This window comes from Dama dama, chromosome 12 (genome assembly GCF_033118175.1).
Source record: "Dama dama isolate Ldn47 chromosome 12, ASM3311817v1, whole genome shotgun sequence".
Lineage (NCBI taxonomy): Eukaryota > Metazoa > Chordata > Mammalia > Artiodactyla > Cervidae > Dama > Dama dama.
This window is the reverse complement of record NC_083692.1, coordinates 63952573-63974203: the sequence shown is the minus strand read 5'-3', so window position 1 is coordinate 63974203 and position 21631 is coordinate 63952573. Positions and strand designations below refer to the sequence as shown.

Here is a 21631-nt window from a genome sequence, read left to right as displayed (position 1 = left end):
ATTTCAAGTTTTGCGAGCCTCATTTCACGTGTTCACGTTCTAGCCTCCAGGAGATGAAGAGAATTATCTGGCCTATTTGACTTCTGTTGGGAGGGTTGGGCCCTGCTTCCCATGAAAACTGACACAGTTTTCTCCCAGATCAGAAGAGTATTTGGATGCTGAGCAGCAGCAGTGCAAAGGGTAAATGCCCATCACACTAGCTGTGTATGCAGATGTCCATGTGGCATTCTGCTGAGGACTGGTTCAGCTCAAAGTTATGCCTTCTCCATAAGCCAGGCTATTTTGTCCTGAGCCCAGGGTCTGCCTGACAGTCCAATAGGACTTTCAGGCACTACATGAAGTTTAGGGATTTTCCCAGGAGGGTCTCTAGTTGTTTCTGATTCACTAAAACTACAGAAAAGAGTGAAAGCAGAAGTGGTCAGCTGTTAGGATCAGTCTGAAGAGGCAGCATGTGGAAAAGGGGCCCACAGGAAAAACCCTCCCTAATTTCTGGGCTTAACTGACCCTCCGTGTCATGTCTTGAGACCCTGAATTTGTGTGATATGTTCCTGGGAAGAATTTCATTGTACCTTTATCTGATTAACCTTATTAAGGTTCTCTTTTTTTTTTTTTTTTGGTAATGGGAAGGAAAAAGAATTCATGTACATGGTTTTCCTTCACTAATTTGCTTGCATGTCTTTGCCCTTCTCCTGGACTCTTTTGCCCTAAAGATTAGGGACCATATCAATTTTGCATCTTAAATATCTAGCCTTGTGCCCAGCATACAATAAGCACTTTAAAAAATAATTGACTTACTGAACAAATGAATTTTCCTTAGCAGTCTTTTTTTGAAACTGAATTGATTTTCATAAAACAGTGGGGAATTTATAGTCATGGATGTTGAAACATTTTATAATATTTTAGGTTAACAAATAACCTTTTAAAAGGCTGCTTTGGAAGGTAGGACCAGAGTGACATGCCCTCTGTTTTTATTGTTACAGGTGTTCCAGGACTTGGGAACTGAAGTACTGTCTGGAGCTGCCAAAGGCTACAACATATGCCTTTTTGCCTATGGGCAGACAGGCTCTGGGAAGACGTACACCATGCTGGGCACCCCAGTGAGTGTTGGGATTGGGATGTGATGTCTTCTTAAAGCCACGTCAAACCTGAATGTTGCATTGTCCTTGCCACTGAGAGAGGATGAGTTTCGTAGTCGGCTTCAGTCAGATTTAAAGGGTTCTGTTTTCTGTTAAGAATACATTTCTTAGCACCTTAACTGACGTTGAATAATTAGCCCCTCTTTATTACACCCGAAGAACCTTAGAATTTTACAACTCTCTTTGATGAAACAGACCTTGTCAGTCCTTCTGAATTTCTCATATTTCTCATATCATTTCAAGTTCATCACTTGTAGCTTTTTAACACCTTTGGTGTAGACAAGTCCCAGACTGCCTTAAGTGCTGGCTAAGGCCATGTGGATATGGGGCTGTGTATGTGTTAAATCTGAGTGTTAGAAAGAAGCGGGAGAGCCAACCACTAGGATGCGAGCTTTCAAAAGTGTGTAGGACTTATGAGAGCTTTCTTTTATCATGGAAAATTAAGAGGGTAGAGTTCCTTCAGAATACCTCTTTGTTTTAGGCTTAGAAGAGCCCCGGTGAGATATGAGATAAACTGGTGGGGCAGGTGATAAATAACACCACGTAAGGACATTTTTCTAGGATATTATTCCTCCTGAAAGATTGTCCCTGCTGCTATGGGCCCAGATCATTGCTTAACTAATCTTCAGTGTGATGTCTTGAGACCTTAAAGGTTCATATTTGGTGTGATTTCATATATTTTAAATTAAAAGAAGAAAAGACTCAGTAACCCAGGGATATAAAGCCATTAACCTGAGTACAAGTTAGCACTGAATCCAAGATGAAGAAATAAGCCACTTCTCTCTAAATGTGTGTTTTGAACATGCATGTACTCTGGTTCTCCTCTGTGTGCGGGGATAGGAGATAGGGTTCTGGGAGGGACCACTGTGGTAAAGTGGGCTTATCCAAGAAGGATGTCACCTCCTCTGCGTGAAAACAGGTATCTGAGTTTGCTAGCTTCTCCTCTCTTCCTTCTTACGGTGGTGATCTGCCCCTCATCTGATACTTTCCTCCTGTTAGATTCTGAGATCACTGGCAAATAGAGTCTTCCACATACCATTGGGGATACTGCCTGAAGTGAAGAGGCTAGAGTGAGAACACTGTCCTTGCTGAGCGTGGGTCCTGGGTGCTGGGGAGAGCATCAGCATGAGCGGACAGTAATGCTTTCTTCTCTTCCCCAGGCCTCTGTTGGGCTGACACCGCGGATATGTGAGGTACAGACTCTCTTTTGACTGGATCCTCTCAAAGTAGGTTTACCTTGTACATCCCCTTCAGTGAAACTACAACCCTCTGGTTTATGCAGGGTCTCTTCATCAGGGAGGAAAATTGTGCCCCACTGCCTGCCTCCTGCAGTATAAAAGTAAGGTAAGAACCTGTTGGGCTCTGCAGCCTGAAGTGTTTCTGTGTCCACTCTAGAGCTGTCCTCTCTGCTTCCAGAGTTACCCAGAGGAATGGGGAAAAGTCACAGCAGAAGTATCTTACAGCGCTTGTCACGTGCATGTGCAGATGTGTTGTAGGAAACTTAATTTCTACCCTCAGGCTTAACAAGTTAGTGTCTCCTCTGGACCAGCTTCCGTTGGCTGGCTGGTTTCCCTTCCTTCATTTTCTGTTCAGTTTCATACTAGCTTCTGGAATTTCTCTTCCAGCCCCCTCCTGGGTCATTCTCCAGGTTAGTAGTTCCCAAACTCTTGTGTGGTGGGTGTGGGTGCATGCATAGTCGGGTCCGACTCTGTGACCTTATCGTCTATAGCCCACCAGGCTCCTCTGTCCATGGAATTTTCCAAGCAAGAATACTGGAAACTCTAGTACCCAGACTAGTGCTGGCTACCTCCAGTGTGACGTTACCAATTGCCATTAATTTTCTGTATTCTTTTTTTTTTTTTTTTTTTGGTGTTTAATGTCCTTGTTTAAAAATATGAGACAAATTCACATACCATAAAATTCACACTTTTAAAGTATATAGTTCAGTGATTTTTTTTTAGGACTTACAAGACTGTTCAACTATAATCACTATCTAATTCCATACCATTTTCATTGCTGTAAAAAGAATAAATGTCCTTTTAAAAAATTAAATGGTTGTGAATATTATTTTTACGTTTTTAAATTTGTAAAGTAAAATTTTGCAGTATATATTATGTGTTTTATTGTCTATGAAATCTGGGAACCACTATTATAAGAGCTATCTGGGGGTCCCTATGTCTGAATTTGAGATGATTAAGAAGGGAAAATTTATAAGGAGTATGTGCAGAGAGCAGCTTTGAGCTGGAGCCTTTTTTCTGATTGCTGGCTCCACAGGCAAGTATCCATGGTCCAGTGAGGAAGACCTTTCTGTGGGAAGTGTGCTTTCTTATTTAACAAAATATTTACTGGTTTCAATTAAGAATTGCAGCTGTTCTATTATTTTAAAAAGTGTAAAATGCCAGTAGATACCAATAAGACAGAGTATGTCTTAAACAGAATCCTAGTGTATAAGATAGGTAAAATGAGAGTTGTGCAACTTAAACTAGAAGTGGGAAGCAGAACCCTTCTCACTTAGCTTCCCTAATTGCTGAGCAGTGGTCCTTGAGATGCCTTCTACGAATAATAGAGCTCAGAGATCACATTTGAAAACCACTTCAAGAAACATGCTTGTAAGACTGTATGCAACAGGGAACTGGTAACGGCACAGGCTGATGGCAGCCTAAACCCATCCTCAAATAGCCTCTTGAAAGCTAAACTTGAATCAGCGCGCAGTGTAAACCTGACCCTGGAGTAATGACAGCCAGTGCTGAAAGCCCTATGTATACATGTGGAAAGAGACTCAGGGGGAAGTCTGGAGTGACCAGTGTCTCAGAGTATCAGAGATACTCTAAATAAGAACTAGGACTTTCTGATTCTTGGCTTAGTGTTTTTCCCACACCTTTTCAAAATCTAATTTTATGCCTTTTTCTCCGTGTCTCTAGCTTCCTGGAAATCTATAATGAACGAGTGCGGGATCTGCTAAAGCAGTCTGATCAAAAAAAGACCTATAATCTGCGGGTCAGGGAGCACCCAGAGATGGGGCCCTATGTACAAGGTGAGTCACTATGGTCCTGGAAGTCAGAGACCAAACCAAAACCTGGGAAGCTCTCCTGATCGTTACTGATTCATTCAACAAACTTGTAATGAATACTCACTGTGTGCCAGCTACTGGTATGAGATGCCCAGTAGATACCAATAAATATAAAAGACGGGCAAGCTGACACTCTTGTGGGGTGTGATGTCAGTCAACAAGCACTAACCACAGTTGTGATAAAGGCTAATAAAAAAATAGATACAGTGACGGAAAAGAGCATCTTTGTGGAGGAAGAGCTTTGTGTCAGGAAAAGCTTCCTTGAGGAGGATGGTAGCATTTTACCCGGAGGGGCACAGGAGCCAGTCATGTGAAGAATAGCATGGCAAAGGAAGAGTGTTTCAGGTGAAGGGAACGGCATGGGCCAGAGCCCTGAGTGAAGGCGTTGGCTTGGTGATCTCAAGGAGCTGGTGTGTCTAGAGCATGGTGAGCTAGAGGTAAGTGGCATGGAGTAGCGCTGGGTCTCTGGTGCCAGGTCCAGTGGGCCTGGGACGGATTCCCAGGTCAGCCAGGCTCTGTTTTGGGGTACTTCCTGTTCCAGAGATGGTGAGAGTCAGGGTCGTGGGGAGATACCAGACATGGAGCAGGGCCTACGCTGCTTCCTCATCAGACATTGGTATTTGATGTTTGCTTCCATCTGTCTTCTTCCATTAGACTAGGTCTTGCTGTTGGGGGCTTTTGTTGGGGAAGCTTTCACTCTCTCGGGCCACTCATAATAAATAACATGAATTTTGTGTTCCTGTTTTCTCCGCAATATGCTATTAATATCCCCACAGGCAGAGGGACAGGAAAGGTCGAGAGCTGGTCTCTTCTCTGATCAGAGCATGGCCAATGGATGACTCAGTAGGTGTGCCAGTCACAAATTCTGCTACTTGAGTCTTTCCCCAAATGTTTCATCCTAATTGGTAGCTGGAAACAATGGTTAAAAAATACCACTTTCTTTGCCGGGAACCAGTTGGAGTTTCCTCTGTAAAACCCTGTGTGTACACGTTTCTGTGTAAAGCAATACTTGGAAGGCAGACCATGAGTGGTTGTAGTAGTGCCATAGTTTCTCATCTTTTTGTTTATTTTTTTCTTAACATGTTTTTATGTGTGAATGTGGGGGTAGGTAGTACCTAGAGGAGATCTCAGTTGTAGTTCTAACGTCTTCACTGCACAGAAGATGATATGAAGTCTAGAGGAAGTTAAGGGACGTTCCCAAAGTTCCACAGCTACTTGGGGCAGGGTTGGAACTAGGAACCTTGTCTAGGACTGGAAGAGAAGAATGGGACAGAATCCTGTACGTGGATCATAGGAAACCTACAGACATAGGGTCCTGATTGGCATAGTATCTGAAACCCTGAGAATTCATGCAAGGTGGTGCAACCTGGATCATCCACCCAAGGTTGGTGATAGGATCAAGACTTAAATCCAGTGGCTGTTTGGATGAAGTGAACGCTGTTGGCTCTTTGTTCATGGAGTGAACCTTTGTGCAGAGGGAGGATGCTTGGTGCTTCATAGGAAATATTTCTAAACAAGCAAAAAGTCTCTTAGGTCCTTTGGATTACATGTTTTTTAAAGGTGGTATGAACTTTTTCGATCATTACAAATTTAGGTGGACGTTTCTCTTATTTCTTATGAAGGAGCCATGAGCTGACATAGCATAGAACCAGTCTTGGAAGACAAGACCCTGAATAGTCACACTGAACTATGTTATTTCCATTACTACCCTCTGATGGCATAAAGTTTTTATGTTTTTTTTAAAATGTTTGCTTTCTTTATTCATTTATTTTCATTGTCTGCCTGTCTGTCTGTATTTCTCTATCTTTGGGCTCATAGAACATGATTCCAATGCCGAAAGTGGTTTCTGCTTTGAAACCAATCTATAGGAATTTATTAAGTACCTGCTAGATGCCTATTCTAATCAGGGTGCCATGGGAAATATGAAAATACAAGAATTTTAAATTTTAATGTAAAGAATTTGTAGTTCTAGTTCAGAACTATAAGCTGGAAATTGATAGCTGCCTAAATCCAAGGAAAGAAAAGGAGTAGCCTCTTTTCATTAAAAAGTTAATTAATTAGATGACAGGTTAGTTGAAATCTGAAATGTGCAGAGCCCTGTCCAAACCACAGGTAAGAGCCCAGTGGTTACAGGGTCTAAAAGGATAATAAGTGAGGCAAAGACAGTATCATATTTTTGCTTTGGCCTTTATCTTAATATACAGGGATGGGTACAAAGCAGGAGGTTGTTGGAAATGAATAGTTGGGACTCTGAAAAAAATTGTTTTGTATTTTCTTTGTATTCAGTCTGCACATAACAGCATTCTTGGTTTTTAATTCTTACACCTTTTTATTCCTTGCCTTGCTACACCAACTAGAACCCTATTAAAATGGTAACAATATTTAGTTTTGTCCCCAGGGGAAAACTCCAACATTTTACTATGATGTTTGCAATAGCATGCATGTGTCCTCAATCGTTTCTCTTTGCAACCGCATGGACTGTAGCCCACCAGGCTCCTCTGTCCATGGGATTTCCCAGACAGGAATACTGTAGTGGGTTGCCATTTCCTTCTCCAGGGGATCTTCCTGACCCAGGGATTGAATCTGTGTTCTCTTGCATCTCCTGCACTGGAAGGCAGATTCTTTACCACTGTGCCACTTGGGAAGGCCATTTTCAATAGCATGTGTTCTTAATAGATACTCCTATCATACACTTCTCAGACTGTCTAACGGGAAGGACCAGTTTTTGTTTTTGTTTTTAATTCCTATCCATGGCAAACCATGGATCAAAGTATCAAATACTTTGCTAAAATGAAGATGAATTACTAGAAAAAAAAGTAAAAGACATATTAATTGTAAGCCCAGTTCTTCAATCTGTCATATTGTTGTAAAGGTTTCTAACGCTTTCAATTTCTGTACCCATCTCATCACCCGTTGATAACAGTTTGAGAAATGACTCCAGTCGGTGCAGCCACTTTGAGAAGCACTACCTTAGCAGGTTAAGGGAATTCTCTTTTTATCTTAGTTTTCTAAAAGTTTTTATTTTTTAATCTTGAAGCAAACTTTTGAAAAAGTTGCTAGTATAAAGAACTTTTTTACTTGAGCCATATGAAAATAAATTGCCAACCTAATGACCCATATACCCTGATTATTTTAGGGTATTTTTATTTCAAACAAGAAATACTCCTGTATAGTTATAACATGAAATCCACATCAGGAAATTAACTGACGCATTACTCCCATCTGATGCTTAACACCCATTTAAGCTTCACTAATTGTCCTTTGAGTCCAGGGTTGCCTTTGGTTAGTGTCTCTCTCTAGTGTTCTCCAGCTGGAAAGGCTCCTTGGTCTCACTTGACTTCATGAACTTGACACCATTAAGTGGTGCATAATTTTGATACGTCCATTATTCATGATTTTTAATTTCCTCAGCTAAGGTCATATCTGCCAGGCCTCTTTACTCTGAAATTGCTGTTTTCCTTTTGTAGTCAACAAGTGTTTTTTGGTTGTGGTACTGTAAAATCGTGTGTGTCTTATTCTCATCTAACTTTCAGTTTATTTATTAACTTATTTATGTTGGCATAGACTCATGTTTCCTATGGTATTAAATGAGCCTCCTTCTGTTACTATTATTTTTTATTCTGATGCTCTGATTATCCCGGGTTTAGCCAGTGGAATCCCCTTCAAGTGTGTTCATGTGACTTTTTGACATATCACCATCATTCTTTGAGCACTTCCTTGCCTTCTGACAGAAGGTGTTCCAGGCTCATCTACTTTCCCTGTCTCAATCTTTGAACCAGTCATTTCTCCTAGGATCCCTGGTTCTTTTTTTTTTTTTTTTCTTTTTGAAGTATAGTTGATTTGCAATATTGTGTTAATTTCTGCTATACAGATAAGCATTACTTCTGACGTTATTCTAACATTGCTTTTACCCCACTCTCTCCTTGTGGAATTCCAATTACAGGTTTATTAGACCTATTCCTTATATAGTTTATGATTCTTAGCCTTTCTTCTATATTTTGTATCTTTTGGCTCTCTATGCTTATTTTGGTTATATGATTTTGACATGTTTCACCTGTATCTAACCTGCTGTTAAACTTACACATTGAGTTCTTATTTTCACTTATAGTACTTTTCACTTCCCAAATCTACATTTGATCTTTTTGTTATAGTTTCCAGTTTTCTCTGAAATTTTATAATCTTGTTTTTAGTCCCTTGAAAATAGTAAGCAGAGTTACTTTAAAGTTACTATAACTCCAGTATCTGGATCTGTTTTAGGTCTCTGTATATAGTCTGTGTAATTTTCGTGGATTTTCATTTATTTTGTCAGATATACTTATGTGCTGGTGTGTCACAATTTTGTGCCAGACAATATTTGTTAAATTGCTTATGGAAATAATTTAGAGGTCTCGAACAATAATATCTTCTGGCAGAGAAGACTCATTCGTATTTACTTGTGCCAGGTTCCTGTACATGCTAGGAATCCAGAGTCAACTCAGTCCAGTTGAAGGACTAAGAATGTTCAAAGCTGAGCTGAGTTCCCTTCAAAAATTCTAATTCAAATTTAATTTAATTCTAATTCAAACTTATTCCTGTGTTTTAGCCTTTTAAGTTTCCAACTCAGAGAGGTAGGGTGCCACAGGGCCCACCTGAGCCCTGGACTGCAGTCTGTGTCTCTCTGTATCTGTGAGGTTGTCAAGAGAACTGCTGTCAGCCACTTCTCAAGATACGGGAAATGCTCTCAGAGGGAAGATGTCTGCAAATGCTGGCCTGACGTCTCTGGGCTTCCATCCTTCCCTAGTATATGGCCTGAAAAAATGTCACGATCTGGTCATCCCTCTGTGCCTTCACATTGATGTCTTTTATATTCTGTCCAACTGTTTCTAACAGTCTTTGGCAGAAGTGTTGGTTTATATTATCTAATTTGCCATTACTGAAAATGAAAGGTCTCTATCTTTGGTTAAATTTTTAAAATTCTTTTTCTTTATAGAGAATTTTGAGCATTTTGAACAAAAATAGACTAGTATAATGAACCCCATGTTCACAATAACCCATAACCCAATGACCCTTGGCAAATTCTGCCTTATCTACATTCCTGTCCATATTCTATATTATTTTGAGGCAAATTCCAGATATCAGTTCATGTATAAATATTTTAATAGGTAGCCCTAAAAGATAAGGAATGTTTTTTAAAGAAATTGCACTCACAAAATTATTATCACATCTAAATAATAGTAATAATTCCTTAATAGAAAAAAATCCAGTCAGTGTTCAAGTTAACTATGTTAATTTTTAGTGTAATTGTATTCAGCTATGAGCCTATGAAGATACTTTGGTTCCTGAATCTCTAATAAACAGATTCTCTAGCACAGTTGTGAAGGCTTTTTTTGACTTGGTGGGTAACCAGCCATAAAGATTTACTTTTGTGCCCTTAAGTACCTCCTTACCTTTTATCTAAAGCCTACCCATTCTCCAGTGGCTAAATTCAAGTCTCACTTCCTCCACAGAGCTTGCCCTGACTTCTCCTCTGACTTCCTCAGCATTTATCTTACTACTCCTGTGGCACTTGGCCACATTATCTTGTATGATTTCTCATGACTGTAAACTGTGGGAGGATAAGGACGTGTGTACTGTATGTTTTGTATGTCAAATTGAGTCCACCATTTTGTGGGGCATGTAGGCCCTATCTACCTCAGAAATTTGATGAGGGCCAAATGAAGTAATTCATGAGAACTTTTCTCGTAACTTAAATATAGCACAATTCTAAGGATTTTTTTTTAACTTTTAATTTTGTATTGGGATATAACTGATAACCCACAATGTTGTGATAGTTTCAGGTGAATATCGAAGAGACTCAGCCATACATATACATGTACCCATTCTCCCCCAAACTCCCCTCCCATCCACATAACACTGAGCAGAGTTCCATGTGATGTACAGGAGGTCCATGTTGGTTATCCATTTTAAGTACAGCTATGAGTACATGTCCATCCCGAACTCCCCAACTTTCCCTTTCCCTCATCCTTCCCTCTGGCAACCGTAGGTTCGTTCCCTAAGTCCATGAGTCTGTTTGTAAGGAATTATTATTATTCTTTTTGTTGTTAGCATAACCACTATGTGAATTCTAGACTATAATCTCTGGGAGTGTAGAGACTGATGTTCCCAGAGGGACTGTCACAGTGCCTGACAGTAGGCTTCCAGTAAATATTTGTTGATTTAATCCATTATCTGAATGAATAAAGTTGTTCCTCAATTCTTGTCTGCCAACTATATGCAATAGAATAATAAATTTAATTACCTACAAGAAAAGGTTAAACGTTGCCAAAAAATTTTATTTAATCTCTTTTTTCCTCCTCACAAATCTGATAGGTTTATCTCAACACGTAGTTACCAACTATAAGCAAGTAATTCAACTCTTGGAGGAGGGAATAGCAAACAGGTAACAGGTTTGTTTGTCCCTGTCATTCTTTCAGTCTCATTCTTCTTTCCTGTGTTCTCACTGCCCTTTTGCAGTATAGATTCTCTCTGCAGCTCCCCACATTCACAATCAGGAGGCGTTTGTCAGAACAAAAATGTACCCAGGGTAGGGGGACATGGCTGAGATTTAGTGCCCTTCTCACTGGTGGTGAAGCTGGCGTTTGTCCTGGATATAGTAATATTAGGTAGTAAGCCCAGAGAATTACCCTATATTTTGTCTTATAATACACAACTTCTGCTGTTTTCATCAAAGAAACGATTTTTGCCTGCATTGTCCTCTCCTTGATAGAGATGATGTAGTACAATATAGTTTAAAATTTTTCAGAAAACCATTTTTTCTTCCAGAAAAGTTTTGCATACTGTAATTGTTACTGAGTCACTAAGTCGTGTCCAACTCTTTTGCAGCCCCATGTCTCTTCTGTCCATGGGATTTCCCAGGCAAGAATACTGGAGTGGGTTGCCATTTCCTTCTCCAGAGGATCTTCCCGACCCATGTCTCTTGCATGTCCTGCATTGGCAGGTGGATTCTTTACCACTGCGCCATCTGGGAAGCTTGTAAAGTTTACTCAAAAAGACTGTTTAGAATCAGCTATGAAATACTAGGTGCTGTAGACTCTCCTAAAAGCTATTGTAAATTATGATAATACTCTATATTTTTAGTTACTATGGAATACCCACAATGTTATTAATATATGCCCTCAAATAGCCTTTTTCATCTGAAGAAAAAAAAAAAAAACTGGGGAAATTGGAGTCTTCTATGTCCCCTGTTAAGGAAAAAATTTAAATTTAAACTTCTGTTCCTTGGTTTTCATAGAACTGTCCTGGAAGTACTTGCTTCCTGTCTTCAGGGTACCCTGAGTTCCTTGATTGTTAAGTGTCAGGCTTCACCTTGTCCTTTTTATCCTTCAACTGACCAGCCTCTAGATTTTGGCTCTTTTCTTCAATTCTGTAACTTCTCTGAGAACAGAAGTCAATGAGTTGGTCTTAAACTGAAGCCAGGTTGACTGACTTAGGTTTAGATAAAGAGAAGACTCTTCAGACTTTAAAGGTCAGCATTGGAATGAATCTTTCAGGGAGACTGTGCATTCTTCACCTGGCTTAAGCGTGATGTTCATGTAATTCAAGACCTCATTTTTAAAGCCCTTTCTGGCACCGTGAGATTAATATTCTTAATAATGACAGACTTTCGCTGTCTTTGAGCCTTCTTTTCCAACAAGTTCTCCATATCTACTTGTCTAATTTAAATAGGTCTGTTTTAGGGATATTCTTCTAGGTTGATGACTCTCTAGTATCACACTTTTCCATTCTGATTTTTAACTTCTATTGCTTAAAAAAAGTTCTAATTGTGGTTTAGTATGAAGTTATACTCACTGTTGTTCTCAGATATCAGTACCTGCAACACTGCTTCTGCTTTCTTGGGACCATTCTCCTAACTATAAAAGACTAAATACTGGTGTTTTGTGATCCTCACTTGTGAACCTCAGCACTAACATTTCTTGTGTTCCGCATGGATCCTTAAGGATCCACCATGCATAAGCAATCTTGTCCTAATTTTCTTCCCTTGTGTACACAGAATCACAGCAGCAACCCATGTTCATGAAGCCAGCAGCAGATCCCATGCCATCTTCACTATCTACTATACACAGGTTGGTTACCATTTAAATGTTTGCTCAGATTTCTTCCTTTCATTGTTCCTTTTGACTAATTTTCCATCTTCCTGTTTTTCTTTCTTTCTACCCTTCCCTTTATAGGTCCTCTTATATGACCTAATATCATAAGTAGGACCTACACACAATCTACTAAGCTGCTCACCCAGAAGGGGTTGAGGCATTGCATAAAGACTAATCAAGTATCTTTGACTTACATTTTACTTTTAATGTTTCAAAGCACTTTCATATCCATATGATCAGTCTGGGCATTTAAAATAAAAAGCAAGATTGAAATGAAAATACACATTAAAATTTAAAAGTAGAAGATTCACTTTTATTATGATGGAGTGAGGAGGTTAACAAATCCTATCCCCCCAAAGCAACAATAAACCTAGACAAAAGTGTCAAAATAAGTATTTCAGAATAGATCAAAGCCATATAAACTGAGAAGCATGTATTCAAGAGAGCTACTGAATTTCTGGTAAGAGTACAAATGTATGGCATGTTCCCTTGGGCTGCTCCCATCCCCACCCACACCCCAATCTCTGTCAGTGAGGAAGTTCAATCAGAGAAGGGCAGATGGTGGAAGCCAGCAGCTTGGTTGCTGCCATTGCTTGAGGGGTTCACTTGATTGGGAGCATTGTCAGTTAAAGTGGGTGATCTTGGTGGCCAGCTAACAAGGAGATCAGTGGCTCCATTAACCTGAGATTGTAGGTCTGCTTCAGGCAAGAAGTGAACTGGAAAATTATCTGGGGGTTTAACTGGGAATTCTGGGAGATGATATGGCCATAGGAAGCTTAATTAGCTCTTCACATATCCTGGGTTGAATGGAAGCTATACACATATGCATCAGAGACGATGTGCCCGTACAGCCCTGACTGACAGAGTCTGCACGTTTGTGCAGAAGAGACACAAGAGGGCCCTGTTGGCTAGCGAACGCTGGAGTAAAATGGCCAGAATTTTTAGTGACTTTCCCAGCTCACACATAGATCCATCAACAGAGAAAAAAAGTCCTATTGCCTCAAGGTATTTAATTGCAATTTCTGACCAGTCTTTTGCTGAACATTAAGGTATGCAGACACAGGTGGCCCCCTAGAAGCCAAGCCTAAAATTAAAAACAACTAAAGGAAAAAAGCTGAATAGAGACCTCTTTGGCTGCATGCTGTAGAGGAGTCAGATTTTAGAGCTTTAGTCCAGGCGGGTTACCAGACAGACAAAGCAACAATCACTATCACCTTCAAGAGGAAAAAGATCAGAATCCAGGGTTGTTATGGTGTTATCTAAAATGTCTGGTATTCAACCAAAAATTAAGACATGCAAAAACAAATAAGAAAGTGCAGCCCATACCTAGGAAAACAAAACAGTCACTAGAAACTTCCTCTTAAGTACTCCACATGTTGGATTTAGCATACAAAGACTTCCAGGCAGCTAATATAATATGTTCAAAGAGCTTAAGGAAACCATGTTGTAAAGAATTAAAGGAAAACATGATGATTATGATTCAAGGGAATTTCAATAAAATGATAGAAGTTATTTGAAAGGGGGCAATTCTGGAAATGTATAATAACAGAAATGAAAAATTCACTAATGGGACTCAAGAGTCAATTTGACTCCAACTAATAAAAAAAAAAAGAGTCAATTTGAGATGTCAGAAGAATTAATTAAGTTGAAGACAGAACAATAGGAATCATCCAGTTTGAAGAAGAATGAACAGAGCTGCACAGACCTGTGAGATATCAGGTGTGTCAGCCTAAGTGTAGTGGGAATCCTAGAAAGAAAGAAGAGAAAATAGGCATAAGAAAAATAAAAAAACAATGGCCAAAAACAATCACCAAACATGCTGAAAATCATTAATGTATATTTTATTAAAAAATTAATCAAGCTGGATCATAGACACTAATGTGAAACCTAAAACATTCAACTTGTATAATAGAAAATAACATGGGAGAACCTTGTGACCTTGGACTAGGCAAAGATATTTTTAGATATGGCACTATAAATATAAATTGAACAAAAGAACAAATTGCAATTTGGAATGGGTCAAAATTTAAAACTTCTGCTCTTCAAAAGACACTATTAAGTAAATAAAAAGAAAAGCCAAAAAAAAAAAAAAAGAAAAGCCACAGATAGGGAGAATTTACTTGTAAAATGTATGTCAGATAAAAGGCTTGTATCCAGAATAGATCCAAAACTCCCTAAACTCAGTAAAACAACTCAAAAAGATAGGCAGAAATTTTGAACTGATACTTAAGAAAATATACAGATGACAAGCACTTGAAAAGATGCAGACATCATTAATTATTAGAGGAATGCAAATTAATATCAAATAAGCTATCACTGCCCACCTTTTAAAATGGCTGAAATTGAAAAGAATGATTATACTAAATACTGGCAAGATGTGTAGGAATTGGAGTTCTTATACATTATAGTACTGGTGGGAATGTAAAATGGTACAACTTTGAAAAAGAATTAGTTTCTTAAAAAATTAAACACATACCTACCATATGATTCAGCCATTGCACTCCTATGTATTTTCTCGAGATAAGAAATCATATGTCCATAGAAAGACTTATACAGAAATATTCACAGCAGCTTTGTTAGTAATTGTTCAAAACTGGAAACAACTCAAATGTTCACTAAGAGGTGAATGGATAAACAAACCATGGTATATTCATACAGCGGATGCTGTTAATACTCACCAATAAAATTGAGCTTTTGACATGTACCTCAACCTGAATGAATCTATAAATAATTGTGCACAATGAAAGAAGCCAGACATTGTATGTTTCTGTTTATGTAAAATATCCTGAGAAGACAGATTTATAGATAGAAAATTGAATGTTGGTCTGGGGCTGAAGATGTCAATGGAGATGATTGCAAACAGACTTGAGGGAATTTGGGAAGTTATTGGAAATGTTTTAAAGCTGGATTTTGGCGATGGATGCACAACATTAAAATAAAACAACAAAAATCCCATATTGAATTAAAAAAGAAAGCCAGAGTAGTTTTGCTCTTGAGGACTGGATGCCCCTGCTTAGAACACAGAGAAAGTCCTGCCCAGCAGATTAATAACATGCTGTGACTTAGGTTGTCTTCTGCTGCTGCTGCTGCCAAGTCGCTTCAGTCGTGTCCGACTCTGTGCAACCCCATAGACGGCAGCCCACCAGGCTCCTCTGTCCCTGGGATTCTCCAGGCAAGAATACTGGAGTGGGTTGCCATTTCCTTCTCCAGGGGATCTTCCCGACCCAGGGATCAAACCCAGGTCTCCTGCATTGCAGGCTGACTGTTTACTGTCTGAGCCACCGGGGAAGCCCGTGACAGGTTAACAAGAGGCAAGCCAATCAGGACCCCTGCCCACCACACCGCTGCCTGCTGTGGATCTCTACTGATGAGTTAGAGCCTCCCACAGCAGAGCTGAGCATTTACCTGGTAAATTGTGCTCAGGAGACTTTGTGGGAGGTGGGGAGGAGGTTGCCTATCTACTCTATGGAAGTTTTGCTCATATTTTTAATGAAGGAAGAACCCAGGGCTTACTGATTGTACCTGTCAGATATTGAGAGCTCATCTGGTTCAGAGGACGTTAGAATACAGATTTCTTGAGTGAATTGGCTAAAACTCCAAATACTATCTTAGTTAGGAGGGTGTCTGTGGGGAAAACAACAACACATCGTTCCAAATGACACTCTTTAAATCTATTTCCTCCCTCAGGCATTCCTGGAGAACAACCTCCCCTCTGAAATCTCCAGCAAGATCAACCTTGTGGACCTAGCAGGCAGGTAATTAGGATCTCAAAACCAGGTGGAATTATTTCCTTGACAATGACCCTGTTCTTGCCCATTTTACAGGGAATAAACTTTTCCCCACCTTTTACACATATCAATCATCCTGAGAAAATGACAAAAGAAACAAATTGTTGGATAGGTTAAGAAATAACAGTTTTCTAGGGCTGAGAAGTTCTGCGTTAGGGGCTCTCAGTCTTAGCTGCCTATTAAAGTCACCTGGACCTTTTAGAGCTCCCAGTGCCTCGGCTGCACCTCAGATGAAATAAATGAGACTATTAGTGGAGTCAAGGGGAGTGAGGCTGTGTGCAGCCAAGATTGAAAACTGGTGCTTTAAGTAGAGGTGACTGAACACACTTTTTTCCTTTGACCTAGTATTGATTTTATGCAGCTCTACACATCTCTTCAGAAAAAAGAAACACTTTAAAAAACATTGTGGTATTGGGGATAAGATACTGCCTTTTAAAAAAGTATTAGATGAAAGCTTGAATTTTACTCATTTACATATCTAGAAAGAAGAAATTATCAGGAATAATGTAGTCAGAAAAAAGTGTAACATGAAATAAGGCAAATTTTCTTATTTTAAAACTGTTAAATAATTAATATGGCACAGTGCTCCCTTAAAAGCTTAAGTGCTTTCTGAAAGAAACTGTATCAGCCAACTGGAAGTGTGAATTTTTAATATTTCCCATTTACTTGAATAAGGAATTTGAAACTGTTAATGACCCAGATACCATAAAGTCATTAACATGTGAAATTAAAACAGTAAAGAAAAGGAGAATAGTATATAACAGAAAGCTATATTGGTATCATTACAGTAAATGAATATTACTTTTAGCTCAAAGTTCTCTGACAGCCAAATGTAATGAATTATTTGATTTTTATTGCCTGAGAATGTAGAAGGGTGCCAGTTCATGACATGACGGTAACATTATTTCTGGAACTGAATTCTAAGGGGAATTTATTATATGGATCTTTTACATGAAGTGCAACACAATGGATGGTGTTTTTCAACAGTGTTAAAAGGATAGTGTCTTCTTGTTTGCTTCTGTTTCTGTTTTCATCAACTGTGTTTCAGTGAAAGAGCAGATCCCAGTTACTGTAAGGACCGGATTACTGAAGGAGCCAATATCAACAAGTCTCTTGTAACTCTGGGAATCGTCATCTCCACCTTAGGTATTTTGCCAGTAGCCTGGAGGACCAGAGTGGGGGGGAGACTTTGGAAGACAATTCATATGTTTTCATTTTGTCAGAATAGGGTAGGTATTTACCAGGTTCTCTTTGATAAAGTTTACCTTCTGGTTTGGGCATGAAAAGTTGATATTTATGGTTTTTGATTACAACATTACCATCATCCTACCACTCTCATTCCAAAAAGAAGAGAGACTGAGAAATTACGTGTCTTAAATATTCCATCGCTTGAGTCCAGGGTTGAATTCAGGGCCCACATTTAAAGCCTCCTGACATGGACAGAAAGGGATTAGGGAGTATGATGTCTGTTCTCCAGCCATTGCTTTGTTTTAATGCATTTGTTTCATAATTCCTTTTTTTTCCCTTCCACTTTTATTATTGTCTTTTAAGCCCAGAACTCTCAGGTATTCAACAGCTGCCAGAGCCTCACCAGTGCAGCGAGCGGTGATGGTGACAGCGGGCTCCCTAGCTCTGCTTCCGGGACCAGCAGTGGAGGGGGACCCTCCTGGAGGCAGTCATACATCCCCTACCGGGACTCAGTGTTGACCTGGCTGCTGAAGGACAGCCTCGGAGGCAACTCCAGAACCATCATGGTTGCCAGTGAGTGGGCTGTGGAGTTGGTTCTGTGTTGGGACTGGTGCTCTGCCTCAGAGAAAGGACCACGGCTGCCCATTTCATGAAGGGTCTTATTCAGCCTGGTGATAGCAGCAAGATCAGTGGTCATGGGCTGGGTGGGAAGGGCTCGGTGTGTGTTTTAACTTTCTGCTTCTACCCCAGCCGTGTCTCCTGCACACACTAGCTACAGTGAGACCATGAGCACATTGAGATATGCATCCAATGCCAAAAACATCATCAACAAGCCAAGGGTAAATGAGGTGAGCCCTGCCTCTGAAGTCCTGGTTTCGTACAGCTCACACCAAGTTCTCCTGTTTTCCTCTCATTGACTTCTTTCTCTTTGTACTCACCCCAGTGGCCAGACTTCAAGTGGCCAGACTCACCCCAGTGGCCAGTTCTCCAAGTGATGAGGGAGCAAAATTCTTTCTTTCTCATATTCCGACTGGCTTCATCCAGTTGCCTTTTAAAATAATTTATTTTAGGTATTTCCCTATGGCCACTGATGTGAAGATCCCTGGTACACTATTGCCACTAGAGGAAAGCTCACTTAAAAGTGTCTGCGTTTGCTTCCTTTATTCTGAGTTTATGTTGCTTTATGCCTTTTTTCATATGCAAATTGCAGTGACATCTCTGTTTTGGGCTAGAAGTGGCATATGAGGAGTTTTTTAGCCTTTAAAGTTGAATTAATGATGAGAATATTCTAAAAGTTCCTCATCTGCTTTGCAATTTTTGTAAAAAATTCCAGGGCAGGGATTACAAATGGATGGCCCATGTAGAGCTCATCTATGGACCGTTTTAAAGGGCAGTGTATCAATAATTATGCACTAAGTTTAGTCACACCTAATTCTGGAAGATTAGCATACTCTGGCGTTCGCATTACCTGCCTGATGTCCTGCTCTAAGGCAGTGATTGTGAGACTTCAGTGTGTATCAGAATCACTTGGACGGTTGTTAAACCAGCCGTGAAGACTATTTAGTAGGTGTTGGGGCATTGTGGGGAATGGGGGTCCACAGATTTCGTATTTCTCACTAGCTCTTAGGTGAAGTTCCTGCTGGTCCTGGGACCACACTTTGAAAAGACTGCCCTAGAAATTACTCCAAATGAGTAATCTGCTGCTTCCAAGCTCATTGCGAGTAGCACCTCATAGCCATTTGAGCCCTCATATCAGTCAGTGGTGACCGAGTTCTCTCTGTGTTTCAGGATGCAAATGTGAAGTTGATCAGAGAACTCAGGGAAGAGATTGGAAGACTGAAAGCCATGCTGCTGAGCTTTGAGCTGGTATGTGGGCATCAGGACTTTTCTGTCCTCAGGAGACCCTTCTCTTCTGCAGAGGATCTGAGCCCTGCTGCATTCTGTGTTCTCAGTCAGGTGATGCTTGAAGAGCAGAGTGGGAGCAGAGACAGGACGGGAGTTACTGTGATTACCTGTGTAGTTTCAGAAGGGGTGCTTCATCTCTGCTGTCCAAAGGGCATCTGCCTGCATGACCCTTGTTCTGTATGTGGGCAGATACGGGATATGAGGCCCTCCAGAAAAAATTGCCTCGAATTCTCCTTCTTTGTTCCACTCTGAGCCCAATACTTAGCCGTCTGATTTGTTTCTGATTTTAACAATAACGTCTTTCCTTTATCTGCATCTTTCCTTCCCAAGAGTAAGGGTGGGGCCCACGAAGCACATCTCTCTCTCTTTGTGCAGAGAAGCTTCCATTCATTGAATGAGGGAAAGGATGAAAACCTTAAGGAGCTGATTCTCCAAAATGAATCGAAGGTGGGTATGTTGGGGGCGCTCTGTTGTGCTTCACTTCACCTTGGGAACCGTTCTGACTCCCTCCATCATTCCTGGGCCAGGACTGCTCCCTCATCAGGACAGAGAGGTTCTATCTGGAGAAAACTTTTGTCTTCATTGAGCCTTGAATTCGGGGATGTTTGTCTTAGGGCTGCTGATTGGCTTTCTGACTGCTTTGTTCTCTCAGGGGATCATGATAACTCCTTTCAGACAGTATGGTAGCCTAGAAAAGAATTCAGTTCAGTTCAGTCTCTCAGTCATGTCCGACTCTCTGCGACCCCATGAATCGCAGCACGCCAGGCCTCCCTGTCCATCACAAACTCCTGGAGTTTACCCAAACTCATGCCCATCGAGTCGGTGATGCCATCCAGCCATCTCATCCTCTGTCGTCCCCTTCTGCTCCTGCCCCCAACCCCTCCCAGCATCAGGGTCTTTTCCAATGAGTCAACTCTTCACATGAGGTAGCCAAAGTATTGGAATTTCAGCTTCAGCATCAGTCCTTCCACTGAACACCCAGAACTTATCTCCTTCAGGATGGACTGGTTGGATCTCCTTGCAGTCCAAGGGACTTTCTGGTAAATAAGTAAATCAAATGAATGACAGGTATTCACTGAGCACCAAATAGGTGTTCAGCGTGATGCTGCAGGAGACACAGAGAAGTGTCTGCCCTCAGGTGGCTTGCAGTCTAGTTGGAAGCACATTTAGAGAATGATTCAATGCAGTAACTTACGTGAGTTAGATGGAAAGAGCTCCAGAAGGAAGAAATCATGGTGGCTTGGAACTTTCATTGACATCTTCACTGCTGGAGTAGGAAGGCAGAGAATTTGAACTAGACCTTGGAGGATGGATAGGGTCTGTTAGGTAAGGAGGTGGGCTGAGGTGTCAGGATAAGCGAGGGATGACAGAGGCAAAGTCACAGAAGTGAGAGAAGAGCTGGTGTGCGAGACCATGTGGACACATGCAGCCTGAGGACCTTGGAGCCAGTCAGGATACGTGCTCCTGGCAGAGGCACTGAGGGGAGGAGAGGGACAGTTTAGGAGGCGTATACTTGACATAAGCAGGCTACTCATAGCTTCTTGAACCAAGTTGGTGACATGATTAAGGAGTATATAGGGGGAAATTAATATGACAGTTGCATGTAGGATAGATTGAGGCCTGGAAACAGAGAGACCAATGAGGAAAGAGATGGTTGTTGTGACCCTGTGAGGGTGAGTATATTTGGGGAGATTGAATCAAGTGGTAATTCCTGGAGACATTTAAAAGGAAGAAGTGGTAGGCATTATTTGGTGACAGGTTGGATTTAGGTCTTGTAAGTGAATGTCCCCGTTTCTAGTGTTCTACTGTATCATCCTTGTATGTTATTACAGTATCCTGGCTATGTCAGTATTTTGCTACTCAAACGAAACTTGAAGACTACTTCAGATATTCAGAAGTTTCTCAAAAATTCTGTGTTTAGCTATATGTTCTGATTTTTGCTTCATTCCAGGCTCATTAGCATTTTTACGTTATACAGGCTGGCAGACTGGACTTGAGCCTGTCACTTGCTGGTCTTACAACCTTAGGCAGGTAGGAGTGGGTGATAAAGGTCGCCAGAGGGGCGGTGTCCTCTGAAGCACCTTCAGGGGAGTGTGCCCTGCCACCCACCTCTGCCAACCCTTCATAGGTATCCTGTAGTTTTCAAACTTCAACTTAATGATTATAACATTAAAAAGAATGTTTCAGAAATTTCCTGGCAGTCCAGTGGTTAGGACTGCACTTCTGCTCCAGAAGGCGTGGGTTCAGTCCCTGGTAGGGGAACTAAGATCCTGTAAACTGTGTGGCATGACCAAAAAAAGAGAAAAGAATATTTCTAGGATCATAAAATACTTGTACCTAAACTTGGCATGATTTCTTTTTTCTTAATTAAAAATAAATTTTAAAAAAATTTAAGTTTTCTTCTTTATGAGATAAGGA

At 40.5% G+C, this 21631-nt stretch overlaps 1 protein-coding gene across 1 annotated transcript in view; it reads left to right on the top strand.

Moving 5' to 3' along the window:
* STARD9 (StAR related lipid transfer domain containing 9) overlaps positions 1–21631 on the top strand; it is a 116862-nt gene that overhangs the window by 50245 nt on the left and 44986 nt on the right. The window contains exons 4-15 of the mRNA XM_061157457.1: positions 981–1097; positions 2297–2329; positions 2419–2480; positions 4058–4170; positions 10555–10624; positions 12236–12308; positions 16020–16087; positions 17169–17266; positions 17672–17881; positions 18059–18156; positions 19097–19174; positions 19589–19660. Coding sequence (XP_061013440.1) covers positions 981–1097; positions 2297–2329; positions 2419–2480; positions 4058–4170; positions 10555–10624; positions 12236–12308; positions 16020–16087; positions 17169–17266; positions 17672–17881; positions 18059–18156; positions 19097–19174; positions 19589–19660 — 1092 coding nt within the window. The remainder of the gene's footprint in view (positions 1–980; positions 1098–2296; positions 2330–2418; positions 2481–4057; positions 4171–10554; positions 10625–12235; positions 12309–16019; positions 16088–17168; positions 17267–17671; positions 17882–18058; positions 18157–19096; positions 19175–19588; positions 19661–21631) is intronic.